At 39.9% G+C, this 18,584-nt stretch overlaps 1 protein-coding gene across 1 annotated transcript in view; it reads right to left on the bottom strand.

Annotated features, from left to right (window-relative positions):
• The window catches only part of thsd7ba (thrombospondin, type I, domain containing 7Ba), a 184,093-nt gene that overhangs the window by 57,440 nt on the left and 108,069 nt on the right, over positions 1–18,584 (bottom strand). Inside the window, exons 8-9 of the mRNA XM_029530839.1 lie at positions 18,070–18,228; positions 9,705–9,905 (exon numbers count right to left, since the gene is read on the bottom strand). Of these exons, the coding sequence (XP_029386699.1) occupies positions 9,705–9,905; positions 18,070–18,228 (360 nt within the window). The remainder of the gene's footprint in view (positions 1–9,704; positions 9,906–18,069; positions 18,229–18,584) is intronic.

Here is an 18,584-nt window from a genome sequence, read left to right as displayed (position 1 = left end):
GACACCTCCGACACTGTCTCTGGTTCAAGAGTCGTTTGGCACAAGGAATGGGACAGATGTAGTTTGTAGTTGTAGTAAATTTTTCCTTCCATTCAACTTTGCATTAATGTGCTTGGATGCAGCACTCTGTAAACAGCCAGCCTCTTTAGCTATGACCTTTTGTGTCTTACCCTCCTTACAGGGTGTTAGTGACTGTCGTCTGGACAACTGTCAAGTCAGCGGTATTCCCCATGATTGTGTGGTCAGCTGAATCAGACTGAGAGACAATTTAAAGGCTCAGGAAACCTCTGCAGGGGTTTCAAGAGAATTAGGTGTGACGTGATGAGTCTCCAATATTAAACTTATTCACAAAATTCGGAAATTCTGAGATACTGAATTTTTTTGATGTCATTAGCTGCAAGTTATAATCATCAAAATTAAAAGATAGAAATACTTGAAAATAAATCAGTCTGTGTGTAATGAATCTATATAATAGTTAATTTAATATCCTGACATGGTCATTACCTGCTACACAGTGTAGTACGTTTGAGCCAGAAGCAGCACAAAAGTTACCCAAAACTTCATAACTGGTAAAAGTGAGAATATTCTTCAAATATTTTGACACACCTCTAGTGCTCAAGGCTGTCAGAGCACATATAGGCCGACTGTTGAGGCAAGAATATGTGTCTCTGGCTAATTTAATTTTTGCATTAAACAAATATACAAATACGTGAGGTCACTGATGACATAGCAGATTCTCCAGTGCTCAAAGTATATATTTAATGATGTGTTTAAACGTATTATTGTCCATAGTCAAATCATTTTCTATCTTTTCACAAAGCTAAAAATATAATTTTTCAACATAAACTCTTTGAAAATCACTCTGGACTAATGGATATGTTAACAAGCAAAACTAAAGAATGATTCTCAAAGCTGTGCCTGCAAAGATGCCTAAAGAAAAATTATATGAATTAACAGTCATTTTGTATACGCGTGTATGTGTGAAAGTACATCTGGGGGGCAGGAGACTCTACAAATAGATGGCTGCCTCGGGGTCCTTTTGCATTATTAATACAGGGAACTGTAGTTGGGTCTCTTCTTAGTTATAATATCACTGCCTCCTGCATGCAATTTCAACATGATTCCTATTCCACTCGCCCACCCACCAATTAACCTTTTCCATTGTTATTATTCCGGCAGATGCAGAAAAAAAAGTCTTGCTCAAACATTAATAATCACATACACCCTGTGTAGGAAGCTTTTGAGACAGACGGCAGGAAAAAAACATCTAAGCAAATTGAACAAAATTACTGTGGACATTGAAGTGAGCTCTAATACAAAGTAGCCAGGGTCATTGATAAAGGCATGTGCTGCCTTTGTCTGGTAATCTAATATAGAATAATAACTTTATAATTACAAGTTGAAGTCACACAGCTGAGTTTGGTGCCGCTTTCCCAAGTTCATCATAACCTGAATTTTGCTGACCAGTCAAACAAATCAAGTTGATAGTAATCATGCTGCTGAGTTATTGACAAAATGTCATACCATCTGTAGGTTTGGAGAAATATGCCAATATGTGCCTGACCCCTCTGAGGACATATTGGCATACCTGGCATAACTGTCAAGTCAGTCAAGTCAGCTGCCAATCATTTTTTGACACTGTACAGTTACTGAGAAAAAAAAAAGGAAATTGTAGCTGTCTTTCAAATCTTGAAATGAATTGATTTGAAAGAATGAAATAAAACCCTGCTCGCCACACAGGCACTTAACTGATGTTTGGGGGGGGGGGGGGGGGTTCTATCACACCATGACAACAACATGCAATTTTTTTCCAACGGTGGCAGCCAATCAGCACTGCCACAAATCTGGTGTTAGCAGGGAAAATGGTTTGTAAAAGTAACATACTAAAAGATAAGAGGTAAAAACACAAATGCATCCAGACAGTCTCAAAATATCCCTACGCAGGCGCCAGTCAGTTGCTCTTCATCTGTACCTAAGTGGTTGAAGGAATTACTCCATCAATTTACTGAGCAATACAAGCAGGTGTTCGTGGAAGATGTTTTCTTATTGCTTCAGCAAAAAGAGATCATTTAAATCCAGATCAGATAAACTTAGCTGAAAAACTCCTATCTATGACTCTTTACAGACGCAGTGCTTTCCCAGACAACTTTATGAATTTTCAGGCTCGAAAATGCAGAGTGTATGGTGAGAAACGGGAAAAACAAATGCTTACTCAATCCAGAAGTAAAATGGAGGGCGAAATTGCAAAGCTCTGTCGCTTCAGTGAAAATCACCATTTCAGAATCTCTCCTGGTTGTTCAAGCAACAACTTCCCTTCTTCGAGCTACATAACCTCATGCTGTCCGAGATGTCAACTGTTTTTAATGTCTACATTTAGAGCTGCTGCACGCCAGGGGTAAACTGAATACATTGACGAACTGAATAATTCAGATAAATTCTCAGCAGTTCCAAAAGGCATGTTCACAATGGAGCAACATCAAATGGACGGTGCAAGAACTCACCAGCCAAGCAGGCTGGCCCTGATGTTTGACCAACAAGGAAGGACGTCGTGTGTTTCAATGTAACGTAATCATGGGCAAAGCTACCATTAGAAGAGGGTGGGCAATCTCCCATCCAAATTTAAAAGTGATCACTTTGGACAACCAACTTTTACCCTGTTGATCATCAGTAGCTCAGTCTGTCTGTTTTTTTGTAGAGCACTGTTGTAGAGTACCTACATAACCCCTCCCACATGTTTTAAGGGTCAAACCCTTTGGCTGATAGCAAAATGTTCAAGGCATTTTTAACTTACTTAAAATAAAATGGACCACTCACAGCAGTTCTAGTGGTTCAATTATGAAGTTCTGATGCTTCAAGTGGAAAAAAGTGCAAATGGTCCTTTAACAAAGTTTTTGTGTGATTGCGACTGCTTTCTTTTCTGGCTGACAGCCTCTTGATTTGATATATTTGCTCCCCACACAACATGGACATGGGGAGGTTTTTTAACCCTAACCCTAACCCTGACCCTGGTCACAGTTAAAGTCAGAAAACTATGTTATTATTAGAAATGGCTCTGAATTGCTCCTCAAATCAATTTCTGTAATTACAAAATGTGCTAATAATTTTTCTGATAATTTTTCAAAACATATGTTCAGAGACACCAGAATACAGGAAAAGAATAAACTTGGCAACCATTTGACCATGGTGTAAAAACCATGTGTAATTTATCCAGTGTTGCCCCATGAAAAGATATAATGAAATATTTGCAGAAATGTGAGGGGTGCACTCGCTTTTTCAAGATGGTGCGGCAGATGGCCACCTCGGTGTTTCTCCCCGCTCCATGGACGATTTCTCCCTTTTATCACCCTTTTCCCGTCACTCATCACGGCTCACTTCAGGAAAGATCAACTCTTAAACATGAGAGAAAACATCTCCACTTCTTTTTCTGGCATGCTTCACAAACCCTGAAAGTTTTTCAGAGATTTTGGTCGACGGCACAGCAGCTCTTTACTGAGTTGCCAGGGGACACAGACAGGTGTCTGTGTCCCCTGGCAACAGGGGAAACGTGTTTTTATGTCAACAAAGGTTGGTGTACCGATGTCACAGTGTTGAAGAAATTATGCAACCCTCACTTGGAGTCCCTTTTCATAAACTCCAAACCATTTTATTCTCCAGGGGAGTTTATATTCCACCTCAGGCCTGTGTGACGGAGGCGTTACAACACCTGGCTGACCAGGTAACAGACGTGGAGAAAAAACATGCAGACCCCCCTGCTCATCATCCTGGGGGATTTTAACAGCGCGAACCTCAGCCAAGAACACCCTAAGTACAGGCAGCACATTAAGTGTTCCACCAGGGACGCAAACTCTTTCAACCACTGCAACACTGCTCTGAAGGGCTCCTACCACTGTGTTCCCCGCGCTGCCTTGGGGCTCTCCGATCACTGCCTGGTCCATGGCAGACGTTAATATCCGCAAAGCCTGTTGTGACAACAGTGAAGAGATGGACTGCTGAGTCAAAGCTGGAGTTACAGGCCTTTTTTGACTGCACTAATCGGAATGTCTTTGAAGCCGCAGTGATGGATCTCAATGAACTGACTTGACACTGTGACATTGTACATCAGTTTTGTGTGCCAAGGGCAAGGCCGAGGAGGAGGCCTACAGAAGTGCCCGTGTCCTGTACAAGCAGGCCAGGAGCACACTGACTAGAAAAATCGCAGTAGCAATTTGCTCTTCAGCTCTGAGAAGTTGAAGAGCGAATTCTCAGCCAGCGACCCTGCTTCAGTGTGGAGAGGCCTGCATATTCTCACATTAAAAATGAAGCAGTGGCTCCAAACTACCAAAGACAGATATTAACTTATTAAGAATCAGTTTATTTGGATTACATGTCAAGAATTGTGCCAGTCCGTTGTATGTAAACCATAGAAACTGGCTGAAATCATTCATCTCTGCTGATATGTTACCTACATCTCCTTTCTCTCACTCATCGTTGCCTGTCAAACCCAAATATATTCTGCACTCTTAGAAAGAGTTAAAGTTGTTCCACACATTTTTTTTTTTTTTTACAATTATACTGTATATCAGCTAGCATGATATGAATGATAAGAGCTATCATTAGAGGGGACTATAACACAGTCCTAAATCCATCAATAGATTGTTCTCCAATTCAATACACCCTAAGCAATCACAGCCAGCTAAAGTAAAACATGAATATATTTGATTTTGGACTTGGCTGGGGACTTAAAAATCCAACAGAGAGGAAATATGCTTTCTTCTTCCTTCTCTCTATCAGTCATTTTCGAGAATCAACCTTTTTCAACTAGAATACATCCAATCATCATCCGCAACCATGCCTTGGTGTCCCTCAACCTGCAAATAGTATCCAACCTTGAATTGTCAACCTGGTACTTTAACTCCTCATTATTACAGGATCCAGAATTTGACAAGATAGTGAATGAGAAAGCTTCTTAGAAACAAGTGACCAAACCTGGAAGACATTAAGGCCTTTCTCAATAACTTTAACTTGCCTCAGCTAACTGCAGAGTAAAGAAACATCCTAGCTGCCTATTAATGAATTATTAAGTGTATTAGAAAGTACGCCAGCGGGAAATGCAGCAGATAAGGATAGCTTGTCCACCTAGTTTATAATATATTTTTGGTCAATGGTGGCACTCCTTTTTCTTTAGAACTTTGACAGAGATTAGAAGCAACAGCTATATCAAGAGCCCAAATGAATACAGCTGCATTCAAATTATTTCTAAAACTAAACACACTTCCTTCCAGTTACTGCCGTCTGTCTCTAATCAATACCGAAAGCCATTTATCTCTAAGCTACTTGCTTCTAGGTTTGAGACAATAATATTGCTGATAATTCACAATGATCAAACAGGATATATTTAAGATTGATACTCTGCTAACAATCTCATAAAGCTTCTAAATCTGATCCGTGTGTCGCTGTGTGGCACCATAAAAGCAATCACTGTGTTGCTCAATGCAGAAAAAGCCTTAGACAAAGTTAACTGGTCCTTCATCTTTGCTACCCCTCACAAATGTGGCTGTGGGGAGTCATATATCCACTGGGCATATATACGCACTGTATAACTCACCCAAGGCTACAGTCACCACAAACGGTATCACATCACAAAGTTTGACTCAGCAGAGGACTCCTCTCCAATGATGCCCACTCTCACCCTGGCTGCTGCCATATTCATTAAACTGCTGGCAATGGCAGTGTGTCAGCAGTATCAAAAGATATCCACTGCACTGTGTCAGAACACAAAATTGATTTATATGCTGATGATATTTTACTTTCCCTACGAGTACCCAAAACTATTATACATTTTTTGTAAATTTTCTGATTACTATTTCAACTCAAGGGATCCTGCACACGAAAACTCCCAACGTTCTTTCCCCATGGGTAACATTTAATATTTGGGCATAAATATTTCACCCAAATTTAGTTAGTTCATCTCATCCTCAACTTGCTTCTGGATAAAATCTGTAGTGACCTGGGGCGCAAGAACAATCTTCCCATCTTTCTTTTGGGATGAATAGCCACAGTTAATGGAAACTCAATCCTTTTTTCCTTGATTTCATTCAAACCCCCATCACCAGGAGGCGCCTAACTTTAGACTCTGCTATTCTAAAATTATACTCAAAGAACAAAAAAAGGAAAAAATCTATCTGCCCTTCAAAAAAACAAATGTGAAGGAGGCTGGGATTCACCCACCCACTCCTAATTGGAAAGATGTATGTTCTCCCCAATTTGACACAACCTTGTCTTTGAGAATAACAAGATACGTTTTGATTTCTGCACATTGGGGCAGAAAGGGATCACACACCTCCGTCAACTCTTCCAAGAGCTTATAACTTACTTATAACATACACAAACCTGCGTCGAACATATTAAATGAGAAACAGAAACTTTCAATATTTACAATTATTACAGACCTATGAAAAGATAATTCCAATGCCTCAAACCACTCTACAGCCACCCGATTTTGGCATAAACCTTACACAGCTCTTTGGGAAAAATGTTTCCTGTCAATATCAAAATCTTTAAACTAACTTTAAACTACAAAATAGGCTGAGATTGTAACAAAAATGTTTCAGCCATGAAATATGAAAACAAGAAAAAAGAGTGAGCAACAGTAAAAACCCATTGTGGGTGGTGATGTTGTGTTTGTTGGCTGGCTGAATCTTCTACAGCACCTCATCTTCAGGCTGTCAGATTATTCTCTTCAGTGGAACTGCTTTAATAGTGGACAAATTTAATGTGTCCCCACTGCTAGGCAGCTCTTCTCGGCACATTTAGCAGAAAATCTAATTGCTGTTTCTAGAGAGTACTGTCGATGCATCTTTAACAATTCACCCAGTATAAAGTAATTATGTCAAAGACTGCAGGTGGTGTCTAAATAATTTGATAAGTCTCATCCATGAATAATAGCAACCATACCACAGTTGTGAATTGGTTTTAAGTTAGCCCTATTTGCCATGTTATTTGGTTATTGATAGTCTCATTCACCTTGAGAGATATATGAAACGTGCGAGAGCCCAGTCAGACTAACATGCAGGAATTTAACACTTAGCTCTTATTTTGTTTTTGTCCTTAAATTACTATTATGTATTCTATGGTGTTTGGTGTTGGGAATCTTTCTGCGTTTGAATAATGGAGACTTTGAATAAACCCTGACCTTGACAACGTGAAATATAATTGGTCCAAAAAATCTTTCATGACTGGCAAAAGCTAAAACTTTGTATTTTTCCCAGGAGAGAAGAATGTCTTTCTGCTTTTCTTCCAACATTTCAGTAACATCCAGATTGCGTGTCCATCATCTTTACATGCATAACAGCAGGGAAGGATATGTGTTGAGACTAAACATGCAGAGTGACAGCAATTAGCAGTGGCTTTCTCCATGGTCTACAGAATTTATATGTCAGGCATTGCTGAAAGCAATCACAGTCACAGCTTTTTGCAAAAAAAAAAAATAATAAATTACAAAAAAATCTAATCAGACAGTATATTTATTATCAATCTGATCAATCAATATTTTTCCACCTGTCCACCATTCAGTGCTGGGTTTAGGAACAATGCACGATGTCTGCTTAGTAAAGCATGTAGATTGTGCAATTTGTTTGAATAAGGTAAATTTAGACTGGAAGCAGTTTCATATGATTGGGAAAAGGACCATCATCTTGCCAAATACATTTTCATTAGTTACAGTTTATCACATCCATCCATCCATCAATCTTCTGCCGCTTTTCCATTTACGAGTCGCAGGGGGTGCAGGAGCCAAGGCGAGGGGCGGGATACACCCTGGACAGGTCAGTAGTCCATCACAGGGCCAACGCACAGAGACAGACAGAGACCAACAACCACTCACACTCTCACTCAGACCTACAGACAGTTTAAAGTCACCACTTAACCCAAACATGATGTCTTTGGACGGAGGGAGGAAACCCATGAAGACACAAGGAGAACATGCAAACTCCGCTCAGGAAGAAACCAAACCCGTGACCTTCTTAATGTAGGGCGACAGCGCTAACCACTCCACCGCCAGGCTACCCTTAGTTTATCACAATTACTCATAAAAAAATTTAATAATTAGAAAATTCTTAAATGCATAATGCATAAGCAGTAAAAGCCCTTTTTCTGTTTCCTTATTAGACAACCTCAAGTGGGTGTAGCAATTGTGAATGCAGCAATGATGGACATTGTTTGACAAGTACTGTGATAAACCAACTATTTGCATGTCCAAATAATTTAACATTTAACTTAACAAATTGTTTTGTTTTTGGAATGAATTGTGACAATTTGTCTATCAATATTCTCATTCATCCAGGTCACTGTTCTCTCTCTCAAAAATGATTTGTAGGCAACTGGCCTGTTATGTCCAAGGGGATTCATCAGTTCATGCTTGTTGGTCTACTAGTCCGTACTAGTCTGTGCAGGTGCTTTTGGTGAACACACCCACAGAGGCTAGTAGACCAACATCCATGAACCGATGAAGCCCCTTGGATTTTGAGAGAATTGTGACAATTCCACAGCCTTAACCACATACTCATTTTTGATGACTCCAAAAGTATAGGTCACCCTCTGTTGATATGGTCAGGAAGAACAACTTTTATGGTCATCTAGGGAAGCAAACTCTCCGGATATGACCTGATTTTGATCAGTCATTTTCCTTGTGTAGTATGGCAAGCAAGATTTTAGTGGGCCTATATGATGGCATTTAATTTGAACTACTTTCTACTGACCGCTTTAGTACTTACAACATTAAGTAGAAGAATATGAGTCATACTGGCATGCTCAGTGAGGCTTGTAGCCAGTTAAATCAAGAAAGAAAACAAATAAAGCCTTACAATAGTTTGCATCACTTAGCAACTTGGCCCTGACACTGTTGTAACTATGTATGAAAATAGCAAAACATACTTGACCAGTAAGTCCAATAAGCCAATTAAGGAAGTAACAGTGAACAACTTGTCGACATTCACTAACAATAAATCCGCTGCAGCTATTTTTCACAGAGTTTCTCCTCAAACACACAAAAGCTCAGTTGTCCTGTCAAAACTCATTAGACTTGCCTGTTGGCTAATAAATTCACGCCCTTTTCTGCCCTCTTGATAAACATACACACGATCCATTGTGACAGAATAATAAAACACAGGCAAAAAAGGGTCCAATTAGATTTATAATCTATGGAAATGAGCAATTAATGCCTGGTAGGAGGCTGTGATGCTGACTTTTAATCAGGCCAGTGTTTTCTATGCCCATAAACTTGATAGACCCTTATGCATAATGCATACACAATTCACACCATGATGTTCCTATCACCCACTGTAATGATATGGCTGAGTACATTGGATCACATTATACCTGATCGTTCACTTACCACAATGCTATTGATATTGTTGTGGACTCACCAGCACTGCTGGCTCTACGAAAACACCAAGTTGCAGCTCTGGTCTAATTACATTTGAGAGTAGTCCTTACATTCTATGGTTAGCATCGCTAGAGGAAGGCCTGGCTCTTCACAAAAAGTAAAGTAAAAAAGTTTGACTGCTAAATCAATCAAGTGCAAAAACAACTGCGGGCTTGATCTTCGTATTTTATTTATCTTTGAACAAGTAAGAATATTTTCTTAAGTGTTAACATTTACCCTCAAGCAAGCTTCAGTTGAAAGATGAGCAATGAGAAAGAAACACTTATTTTCATATGAACTGTACCTTCAGAGTTGACACAGGTCACATTGTGGACTACAGTTCCAGGACCACAGGTGCCTTTGTTTAGAATACAACTTCCCTCTGGTTGGATCTGCCACAAGTAGCAAGCGGGATCCTCACAGGGGATGGACTCTACCAGGTGAGGACAGGCGTCTGGAGAACTGATGGACTCCCACAACGACTCTCTCCTCCTCTGCCTGAAACCTGACAGATGGGAAATGAGAAGGGGGGACAGAAGAGGTTGTCAGAGAAGCCACTGATATACCTGTAAAAAACAGAATCACGCATAAATGAGACACCACCACTTCTCACCATGCCAAAGATTAAAATATCGCACTAAATTTGTGCAACATAGTATGTTACTGGTTATATCAAAATCAGATAAGTTTGTCTAAATCTTGGCTTCAGTCTGGTTCCTAAATGTGCAGATGCCCCGATCATAGGCGCTGCATATACTTAGAGCTTATGTTCTGAGATGTAACTCTGACTGGGTGTTACCTGTGTGACCAATTCAATATGTTGTGGAGAGCCACAACTACTCCCATTTAAACTATACCTTATTGACAACTTTTTCACATCAAAAAACAAGCACTGAAAACAAAACTTTAAAATAGTTCTTCTTATCTGTTGGTGTAGTGCTTTAGAAATAAAAACATTTTTATTTTAAAACATTTGCTATAAATATGGTCCAAACTGGGCAGCACGGTTGCATCGTGTTTAGCGCTGTTGCCCCACAATAAGAAGGTCCCAGGTGCAGTTCCCAGCCTGGGGCCTTTCTGTGTGGAGTTTGCATGTTCTCGCCGTGTCTGGTGGGTTTCCTCCAGGTACTCCGGTTTCCTCCCACCGTCCAAAGAGATCTTGTTTGGTTTCACTGGTGACTCTAAATTGTCTGTAGGTCTGAGTGGTTGTTGGTCTCTGTATGTTGGCCCTGTGATGGACTGGTGACCTGTCCAGGGTCGCCCACAGTTTGGCTCCAGCATCCCCGGAAACCCGGGAACGGACTAGCGGTAGAAGATGAATGAATGGTTCAAATTTAAGTGAATTTTGTTTGTTTGTTGTTGTTGTTTTTTTTTTTTTTTTTTTTTTTCATCCTGTTTACAGTTAAAAAAATTCAGCATTTTGTGTGATGGAAGAGCAAGTGTCACAGCTCTAGTATTCATGAAAATTGATTTCAGCACCAGGAGCTGTCCATGGTATCTTGAGTTGGTACTGTGAGGCAGCAAGAATCTGTTTCCAAGACTCTTTCTAAGTGCGAAACATACATACATACAAACATCTATTTTATGAAGGGGAAACTTTATTTTCAGCTTGATTAATGGCCACACATCTCCAACCATATTCCCCAAAACCAAGGTTGTTAGTATTACTATCAATGTGTATTTTGTATTGCCATAAACACTGTTATAATCACTTTCACCAAAAATGTACACAGATTTTTTCTAAGGCAGCTCATACCTGAATCAACAAATTGTTGCTTCCTGGTTCAAGGAGAGACTATTCACAGCAGTGGCTAAGAGTAAACATTCACATCACTCTGAGTTCATCCACTCAGATGTGAAAATCAACCAAAAATGTAGAGTGCCTAAATTTTCAGTCTATCAAAGCCACTAAACTAGATAACTAAAAACAGCGGACAATAAGCAAAGGAGGCTCAGGTTTAAAGCAATGCGTGCTTTCTGTGAGGATTTTCCATGTCCTTTGCCTGTGCGGGTTCCCTCCAGGTGCTTCAGCTTCCCCCAAAGTCCAGCAAGATGCATGTTTAGGTTCATTGGTGACTCTAAATAACCAGGAAGCCTCAGTATGAGGGCCAGTGGTTTCAAGTTGGCCCTACAATAGACTGGTGACCTGTTTAAGCACAACTATAATGTCCAACACAAGCCAACAGAAGCACTGGTCCAAACCATAACCTGTATATAAAAATGTATGTAGACACTGACACTGAAAACTTATGTCATTGTTGAACAACCTGCATTCCACTTTCTTTAAGTTCAAGCTCAAGTTCAAATTTATTTATAAAGCATATTTAATAACCACAAGAGTTGACCTAAGTGCTTTTACAAGCTCAGGAAAAGCAAAAAGTTATGGCAAGATGTCTAAATGTAACTTGAGCTGAAGGCCAGGGAATATAGGTAGGACTTTAATAAGGATTTGAAATTTTGAATGGCTCAGGCAGTTCTTGTTTGAATGTGCAATTGAATGACAATTTCACAAATTCCTTACAATTTTGCTAATATTTAAAAACATGAAAAGCAGACCTCGATGTATAGCCTAAAAGAGAATGCTGAAAAGTCCAGATAAATAAATAAGTGCTAACCATGGTGCCCACCTTAAAGGCAACCATAAAATCAATCCTGAAACGAAAGGAAAGTCAGTAGGATGAAGTTTGGACTGGAGTAATGTGCACAAATTTTTTAGTCCCAGTAAGAAGTCAAATAGCTTCATTTTGGACTAACTGCATTTGTTGAAGAGATAGTTCCAGTAGTATAAACAGGTTGTAATAAAAGCATGAATCACTCTTTTGAGGTTAGCCACAGCAGGTAAGGCTCTTTGATGTATGGTCAAATTTGTGACCCTAGAAGGACAAGAGCACTCACACAGCCAAGAAAAAGACTGGGTGAACCAAAATGTACCATTTCTGTCTTGCTCTTACTAAGGCAAAGAAAATCCCAATGTAATCAAAATTTCAGGCCTTCAAATTGGTTTGGAATGAGTCCTGAGGCATCTGACTCTTCTTGGATGGGGGTCAGATGACCAGGACAGATGCAGCGATGGCAAGTCGAGACAATTCAAAGGTAGCATTTACAAACTACTGCTTTTTGTTGATATTTTCCTGTATAAAGGTGCCAGTTTCATATTGAGGATTTTTTTTTTCACAATATGTTTTTACTAAATAAATGAATCTTATTTTTAAAAAATTGTAACACAATAGTTGCTTTCCCTCATAACTCACTTACTTTTATATTTCTCTAACTCAGTTACTAAATCAGTAAATTTACTAGTAACTCTAAATCATTACTTTTTCAAACTATCCTTCCCAATGCTGTGTAAATCTTTAAATAATAATGAAATAAGTTAGATTTGAAGTTAGATTTCTGCTGATCCTGCTGCCTTTCCTGCAGCAATTTCACCACAGTTGCTGATCCACTGCACCCCGCTCCTGCCCCACGCGCTCTTTACCTGACCATTTCTATTTTTGGCCTGCAATGTCGACTGTGTTGCAATGCCAGTGTGATTGACAACAGCTGCCCTGAGTGACAATAGTCCTCATCATGGCAAAAGCCCTCCAGCACTTCCCACTTTAGAGAAAAGAAAAAGAAAAAAGGAAAAAAGAATGAGGACAAGAAAGGTGAAATAGACAGAGGTAATGATGTAATGACATCATAATTTAAAAACTGCAGGTTAATTACAGGTTATTCACGGCATTTGTGAGCTGTGCTCACATGCAACAAATGGGAGTGACTTACATGATGACAATGTGACATCTGTCCTGAAAACGGATGAATGAAGGTTGAACGTTTATTATCAGGACTGATGTTGGTTATGAAAAATAATTCATTGAAATTGGAAAGTAATAATAATTTACATTTTTCGAGCAGTTCTAAAATTCTAACATTTTGTCCTCTAAGGGACATTTTCTTAAATGTGCCATAAGGGTTAACGTGTGCTGCTGCACAAGCTAAGCACCGTTTGCCCTAAAAAAAAAAAAAAACACCCGGGCATGCATAGACCTACATTTATATAAATATTTATGTTTTTTCTATTTTAGGATGTTATCGTTGCTTATATATTGTTATATTTGCTTGCTGTTGTTTTTAGAATTGAATTTGAAGTCAGTTCAAACAATGAAATATTGTTAGTGACATCACAGACATGGCATAGCCAGAGGTCTGAGTGTTAGTTGACCTGGACGCCAAGTTGGACTAATCTTCTAACACAGATTCACTCAACAAAAAGGAGCAAAGCCGCCTTTGTCTTCAGGAGGCTCAGATCCATAGACAGCTGCAGAACGATGTTGCAGATGTTACCAGTTCGGGGAGGAGAGCATACTGCTCTATGCTGCAGTCTGCTGGGGAGGCAGCATAAAAATAAAGGATGCAAGGCGGCTGGCAAACAGGTGGAAAGAGCTGGCTCTGTGATTGGAACAAAATTAGATTCACTGGGGGCTGTGGCGGAGCAATACAGACAGGGGACGAGACAAACCATTTTGAAATAATTTGGCTGATTTGTGTGGAGCATATCTTTAAAGAACTGTCGGCGCCTATATGAATATTCAGATTGTCTTAAATCATTGCACTCATTGCTACTGATTCATTCCTCCTCGTACTGACCATGAAGACATTCCTCTCGTAATTTGTTTTAGTGTAGGCCTCTATAGGCCTGTGAAAATATATCCCAAAGTTTAGCCAAAGCTAACATGAAGCCTCAGCAACTCCTCTACATCAGAGGGACATTAGGATGGATCATTTCTTGGCCAGGATGAACAGAAGACTGATTGCTCAAAGCAAAACCTCTTTAAATGTGTGTATGATTAATTGGCTAACCTTGCTGAAACACTTTCAGTGTTTATCATTCGTTTATCAGGTCTAAACTACTAAGTTTGCACAAACACATAGAAATGTTTTTTCTAGATGGTCTTGAAATATGAATATATATATATATATATTTAAAAAAAAAAAATTATGAGCCTGCTCTCACACACACACAGACACTCAGAGTATTCTTCTGTATTGTTTGTAATCCTTGGACTTTTCTCTTCTGGACAGAAATCTCACATGTTCCTGGAATCTGCTGGAGCCACTCTCCCAGTTTGAGGGTCCTGTTACTATGGGGGTCATTGTTGCCTTCACTTCCCACTCCTCTTTCAGCACTTTGTATTTCCTTCTTCCTGATGTAGCCTGAGATTGCAGGTTCTATCACCACTGTATTCTTCTGATGATTGTCCCCCAATACTTTGTCAGTTTTTCTAGCCTGACGTTTGTTAATCTGCAAGTCCTGCAGGATCTATATTTATGAGGCCTTCTGGAAGATTATCTAATGAGCTGATTCAATCATATTTGCGCACTGGACTAGTTGGGAGCTACTGATAGCCAGGAGAGCTACAACATTCAAGTGGGGAAAAAAGGAGACAGTAAATGAAAACGTGTGAACATGCTCTGATCTTGAACGGAGCTCCTTTGTCTTTTTATGATCTTTCCATGTATGATATGGTATTTTACATTTCACACTGAATTTCAGCGGGTATTTGCATTAGTAGCAGCACATTTTTTGCACATTCCTCTATATTTGAATTTCTTGAGGGCACTGCTTTTTTCACCATTTGCGGCACAAAACCATAATTTGAGCTTGTGGTAAATACAGACAAATTATCAAGTAAAGCATGATTACCCACTCAACGGAATATGCACTTTCTGAATGGCTTTCATCAATGGATTTTAATCTTTTACATCTTTTTACACATTGATGATGCGTGCTGCTTTTAATACACAAGACGACAATGACTGTGACACCAAATTTTCTTAATTTGATTCATATTCCCCATATAAAACCATTAGTTCTGTCAAAGATTGGTTTTTCAGAAAATATGTATTTCTTCATTAAAGGGTCTGAGTAAACTGAGCAAACATCTCTTTTTCTTATCTTCCCCATCGTCCCCATGGCTGTACGCAGCTATATTCATTTTACCACACCTCTGACACTTTGCAGCAAGGTTCCACATCCTTTCCCTCAGCAGGTGGATCTGTCAAACCCCAGGATTCCTCCTTCACATATTACGTTCTCTGACCATCAACTGGTGAGCGGCACCAGTTCAAATGACTGATCTGAGTCGTACTGTCCCGAGTGTGTTCAAAATGGTACAGAGACTTTGGATCGATTGTAGTATTGCCCAGAGCACTTAGTTCTGTTTACATCTAACCACGAAAAAACAATTTGGCACAGCATGCCCCCATGGATATAAATAATTGAAAGGTTTCTCGGTCATACCAGGCTTATGTCAGTGAAACAAGGGCTACAAGGGCTATCCAGTGATTTCCAGCCCACTGTTCAGAACTATACACCCCCAAGTGGATGACTTCAACTAGACGCATTACACAAGTTCTGTCTTGTAACCTCCTATGTACAATTCACTTTTTCACATAACTGCACTGTGTGACAAGCCAAGGTAACATGTAAAACTTTGAAAAGCATATAAAGCCACTCGATGGCAACTTAAATTTGTAATTTCCCAGAGACCATAGCCAGGGCAGCATAAGCATTTTGGCTGGTTGCCTCCTCTACCTGAAAAATGGGATCCCGTGGGCCTATTGGTTAGATCCTGATGTTGTGAAACATAAAAGCTAAGTGCACATTCAAAGGGAACAAGAAATTCTCTGCTGCTCAAGGACCACAGGCAAACGACTTGGATCATAACAATATTCTACCACTCAATAACTCTTCATTGCTTCCCAGGCAGTGGAGCTCACTGCGAGTGATTTTCTATTGGTTTCATACTCTATTTGCTATGGGCTCTGGGTCTCTATAAATGCCATCAAAAGACAGTATGCCACAAGAGACCCCTGTGCAAAACAGCAGATGCTGTGTTTTCCACTCCTTGAAATATATTAATGACACTGTCTGTGAGAGAAGCCAGCTCATCCCAGAGATGCAGTGTTGGAGAGTGTGGGCACTGACCTGAACAGTCCACCCCTCAGTTGCTCCCTGGGGCGCTTTCATGCACATTTACTCATGGCAGGGATGAGGTCACGCTGCCCTTTTAGCACGGCTCCAACACACTAACAATCCTGCCACTGTAGTCACACTGACTGAAACACACACACACACACACAGCAGTCCGCGTGGAGTGTCTTTCCAGAGCAGTCAGATATGACACACACTTACCTGTGAAAAATGACACGAACATTCGGAATGCACACACTTACACACACCTACCTGCACATACACACACGCACACACTCTACATATACACACAAACAGGAAACATCTTATCTCCTGATTCTCCTATCAGCCTCCTGGGGACTGTGAGCAGAAATATAGGTGTGCTCTCATCTCGTCTTCCCTCTGCTCTGGTTTACACTCGCAATGCACATTTTCCCTCGACCAGAGACTCATCAACAAACAGTTAATGATTCAAACATATACTGCCCTCTGTCAGCTACACCACTTCTCTCTTTCGTTCAGTGTTGCCAAAGCACAGAAAAATGTATCGTGAAGACATGGAAAAAAAAATATATAGTAAAATATAGTGCTTAATTGAGAAACATAAGTATGCAATAGCTTTCCAATCAATATAAAGTCCTGTCTTGGCTTTAAAAGCTGATTGTAAATGTACAATATGGTTCTCTTAGCCTTTTTGGTGTCCATTGGCTAATCTGTTCAATCCATCTCTTTTTAAAATCCAATCTCAATCAGTCTGTTTATTTCAGTATCTTGTTGGCCATCTGAATCTATTGATCTGGCTGTCCAGATGTCAAAAATGCATCTGACAAAAAATGTATCTGCCTTAGAAGACAGCTCCATGTTGGAGCCATTTTTTCACAGGACTATCCAATCCTGCTTTTTGTGAGGTTGTTATCGTGTGATCTGACTGGAATTGGCTATCTGGTAAAAGTTGTGGTTCGAAGTTCCATCTTCACCATTCACTTTCTGGATGAAGATGTTTTCCACAGCATATTGGATACAAAATTTCATTTATCCTCTTCAACTGCGAGGTATTGGCTAAATAGATGCTGTTTGCGCTGATGACAGCTATTAAAAGTACCCTATATAACTTAATCCTGTTGTGTTTGGGCGGCTCACATTTTAGCAAACTTGATTTTGTCTTTGTTTCGCACTTTTTAATCCTCACCTGATATGTTAGGTGTGCCTGTACTTTCAGACTTGTATAGGCAGAAAGCTCCTGAAAAGAAAGCTCCAAATCTCTAGTCATCATTGATCGAAATGTAATTTAAGAACAGTGATGAACTGTTATAAATTGATTTAGCCGGGTAAATTTCCACACTAACATTAAGGGGCAAGACTGAAAACAATCAAAAAATAATCACTACTCTACTTACAAACATTCGTTTTACAAATACTAAGAAATAGAAACAGACAGAGCCGTAAGTTAAAATTTTGTTTGAAATGCTGCTCTTGCCGAACATGAGCTCAAATTTTATTCTGTGCACCTGTTCTGTTACAAACAAACAATTCAGGATTCGGAGCGTAACTTGTTTCACACGTTGCGGAGTGTCTGTACTCTCAGCTGTAATAACACCAAACTTTGTGTGCATTTGTGAGGTCATCCGTGTGTGAATAGAGTGGCAGAGTTACAGCTTTCAACCCGAAGCTCATTCAATCTAACTTGCACCACCCCAATTTTCCTCCATCGTACCTTTCTTCCCTTGTGTTTCGTTGCAGTTGTCATATATGCAGGGACCCCAGGCTGACCACTGGGAGAGTTGGCAATGATTCTGACAGGGAGTGGAGCAGTGCTGGACGGCCGAGGGGACCTCTTCACCAGCACACAGCCTGGCATTTACAGGTCTGGATACTGAAGAAACAAAAACAGCACAGTCAAGCACAACCCGGCTTAAAATCAGATCAGACACTCATAGGTACCAATCGTGTGTGTGTGTGTGTGTGTGTGTTTGTGTTGTGTATGTGTGTGTGAAATTGCTGTCAAGTGATATCTTTGGAATTGGAATCATGTTGTTGATGTTGTGAGGAGAGTAAGGGAGATGATAGAGCATCGCTGTGATGACCCTGAAAAGTTTGGATATCACATAGTGCTGGTTGGGAAAACAGTAGATCTCCCAATGAAGATACAATATGTTAGTAAAAGCTACAGCAGCAGGTTTTTATGAAATGCAGGGAAGATTTAACAGATTCAACACTAAAATATAAAGG

The sequence above is a fragment of the Echeneis naucrates genome, chromosome 21, assembly GCF_900963305.1.
Source record: "Echeneis naucrates chromosome 21, fEcheNa1.1, whole genome shotgun sequence".
Lineage (NCBI taxonomy): Eukaryota > Metazoa > Chordata > Actinopteri > Carangiformes > Echeneidae > Echeneis > Echeneis naucrates.
The sequence above is the reverse complement of the archived record's forward strand: the minus strand, read 5'-3'. Positions and strand labels throughout refer to the sequence as shown.